General features: G+C 35.1%; 1 protein-coding gene across 1 annotated transcript in view; it reads left to right on the plus strand.

Annotated features, from left to right (window-relative positions):
• The window catches only part of LOC107083380 (pro-opiomelanocortin-like), an 8,037-nt gene extending 6,906 nt beyond the window's left edge, over positions 1-1,131 (plus strand). The window contains exon 3 of the mRNA XM_015372576.1: positions 256-1,131. Coding sequence (XP_015228062.1) covers positions 256-864 — 609 coding nt within the window. The 3' untranslated portion in view covers positions 865-1,131. The remainder of the gene's footprint in view (positions 1-255) is intronic.
• The last annotated feature ends 813 nt before the right edge of the window (positions 1,132-1,944 follow it).

Raw genomic sequence — 1,944 nt, forward strand, 5'->3', positions numbered from 1 at the left:
TCACCATAAGCTTCTTCCATAATACGATTACTAAAAAAAGGAGAAAAAAAAATCAGAATGTTATACTTAAAAATAAGAGTGGGTGGGTGAGTAGACAAGTTATCTCCCTATATAGATGGAAAACCTAAAACAAAGGAAAGGAAAGGAAAATATTCCACAAATTTGGTGCACCATGCAAGTCCTCATGATTAAAAGAAAGAAGATAAATTTATTTTGAAATGTTGCTGCTCATTGTGTGGTTTCATTCATCCACAGGACTGTCTTCACCTCTGCACGTCTTCAATCGAGAGTGAAATCAAACCACTAGGCGTAGCTGATCAGCAGGATTCGGATGGTTTTGGTGATTCTGAACTAACCAGAGATAATGAGAAGGATGACCTGTTGCTCAGTATCATTCTCTCCACTCTGGCTTCTAAAGACAAAGCAGCAGAGGACGATCTGGACGCCCACGATGATCAACGTCGCTCCTATGCCATGGAGCATTTCCGCTGGGGGAAGCCCTTCGGCCGCAAGCGCAGGCCTGTCAAAGTGTTCCCCTCTGATGTGGATGAAGACGCCTTCCCCCTGCGGGCTCGCAGGCAAGTGAGCTGGAATAAGGCTGAAACGAAGGATGGCGTGGTTAAAGGAAACAGTAAAAACCTGCATCTGCTGCGGTCCAGACCCAGGTTCAGGTCCCAAACGCCGCAAGGCCTGCCAGAGAGAAAAGCTGAGACCTACAAGATGAGTCACTTCAGATGGGGCAGCCCACCTGCGTCAAAACCAAACGGGGGATTGAAGAAGCTGTGGGACGAGAAACCTCGGGGAAAGATTGCTAAATTACTCAAGAACATTTTGGAGAAGGATGTGAAAATTATGTTGGAATAAAGAGTAGATCAACTAGAGATGTGTCTGTAAAATAAATCTTGGTTAGTTTCCATATATCTTCATCTAAGAAACTACTTACTTCAGAATAAATGTATTTTGGGTTGTAATATTTAATTAAAACTGACTTAAGGCAGTAATAAAGCACATAATGACCTGCTTGAAGTATTTGGACATGACTTGAAAGTTTAAAAGTTATCACTCAGTTAATTAAATCTTGTATTGGCTTTGTGTCTTTTGTGGATTTGTATTTATTAAAGTATAAGGTAATTAGCATACTAATGTGTTTTTGTAATTTATTATGAAAATAAATATTCAGTTCTTGCAATTGACAGTTTTCTGCTTGATTTAATCTACAAAAAAAATATTATCAACATTTATTTGCAGTCAATATCCATCTAGTTATAGAACAAAAAAGAAAAGGAATTATCTTTTGATTATTCTTAACCCTTTTTCATTTAAAATTTCATCTTATTTTTAATCACAGTCACCTGGAGCCTATTCTTAACATGGTACACCTCTTAAATAACCTTTTGGCATAGTAATAATAACAGTTTGTGTAAAAATGCTCATTTATTTCCCTTCCTAACCTAAACAGATCTGTACATGTATTTTTAATACCGTATGTTTTTTTTGTTTTTTTTTAAGAAATCCTTTTGAAAAATAGAACTCCTCCTGATGACGAAAATAAGAAAATTTTCAGGACTAACATAATTTAACAAAGATGACCTCCTCATTGACCTGTAATACATGTCATTAAAGTAAAGCCATAAGAAATGGAGACAAGCCACTTGAGTGACTTTGGTGTTAAATCTACAGGTAACATTAACATTGATTTGTTAAAGTATGCTAAACAAATTTAAGGAACTTTCTGTTCCAATCAAAGGTTGTTAGGTGTACAAGCTGACGTATAACTAACTGGCCTGCATAAAATAATGAAAAAACAAAAAACACAGATTTTAAGACAGGATTTCTTTTTTTTGTAAAGAAATTTTCCAAATTTTGGGTCAATATAGTTTGATAAACGGTACATTTATATATATATATATATATATATATATATATATATATATATATATATAT

Source organism: Cyprinodon variegatus, unplaced genomic scaffold, assembly GCF_000732505.1.
Source record: "Cyprinodon variegatus isolate N-32 unplaced genomic scaffold, C_variegatus-1.0 Scaffold4, whole genome shotgun sequence".
NCBI lineage: Eukaryota > Metazoa > Chordata > Actinopteri > Cyprinodontiformes > Cyprinodontidae > Cyprinodon > Cyprinodon variegatus.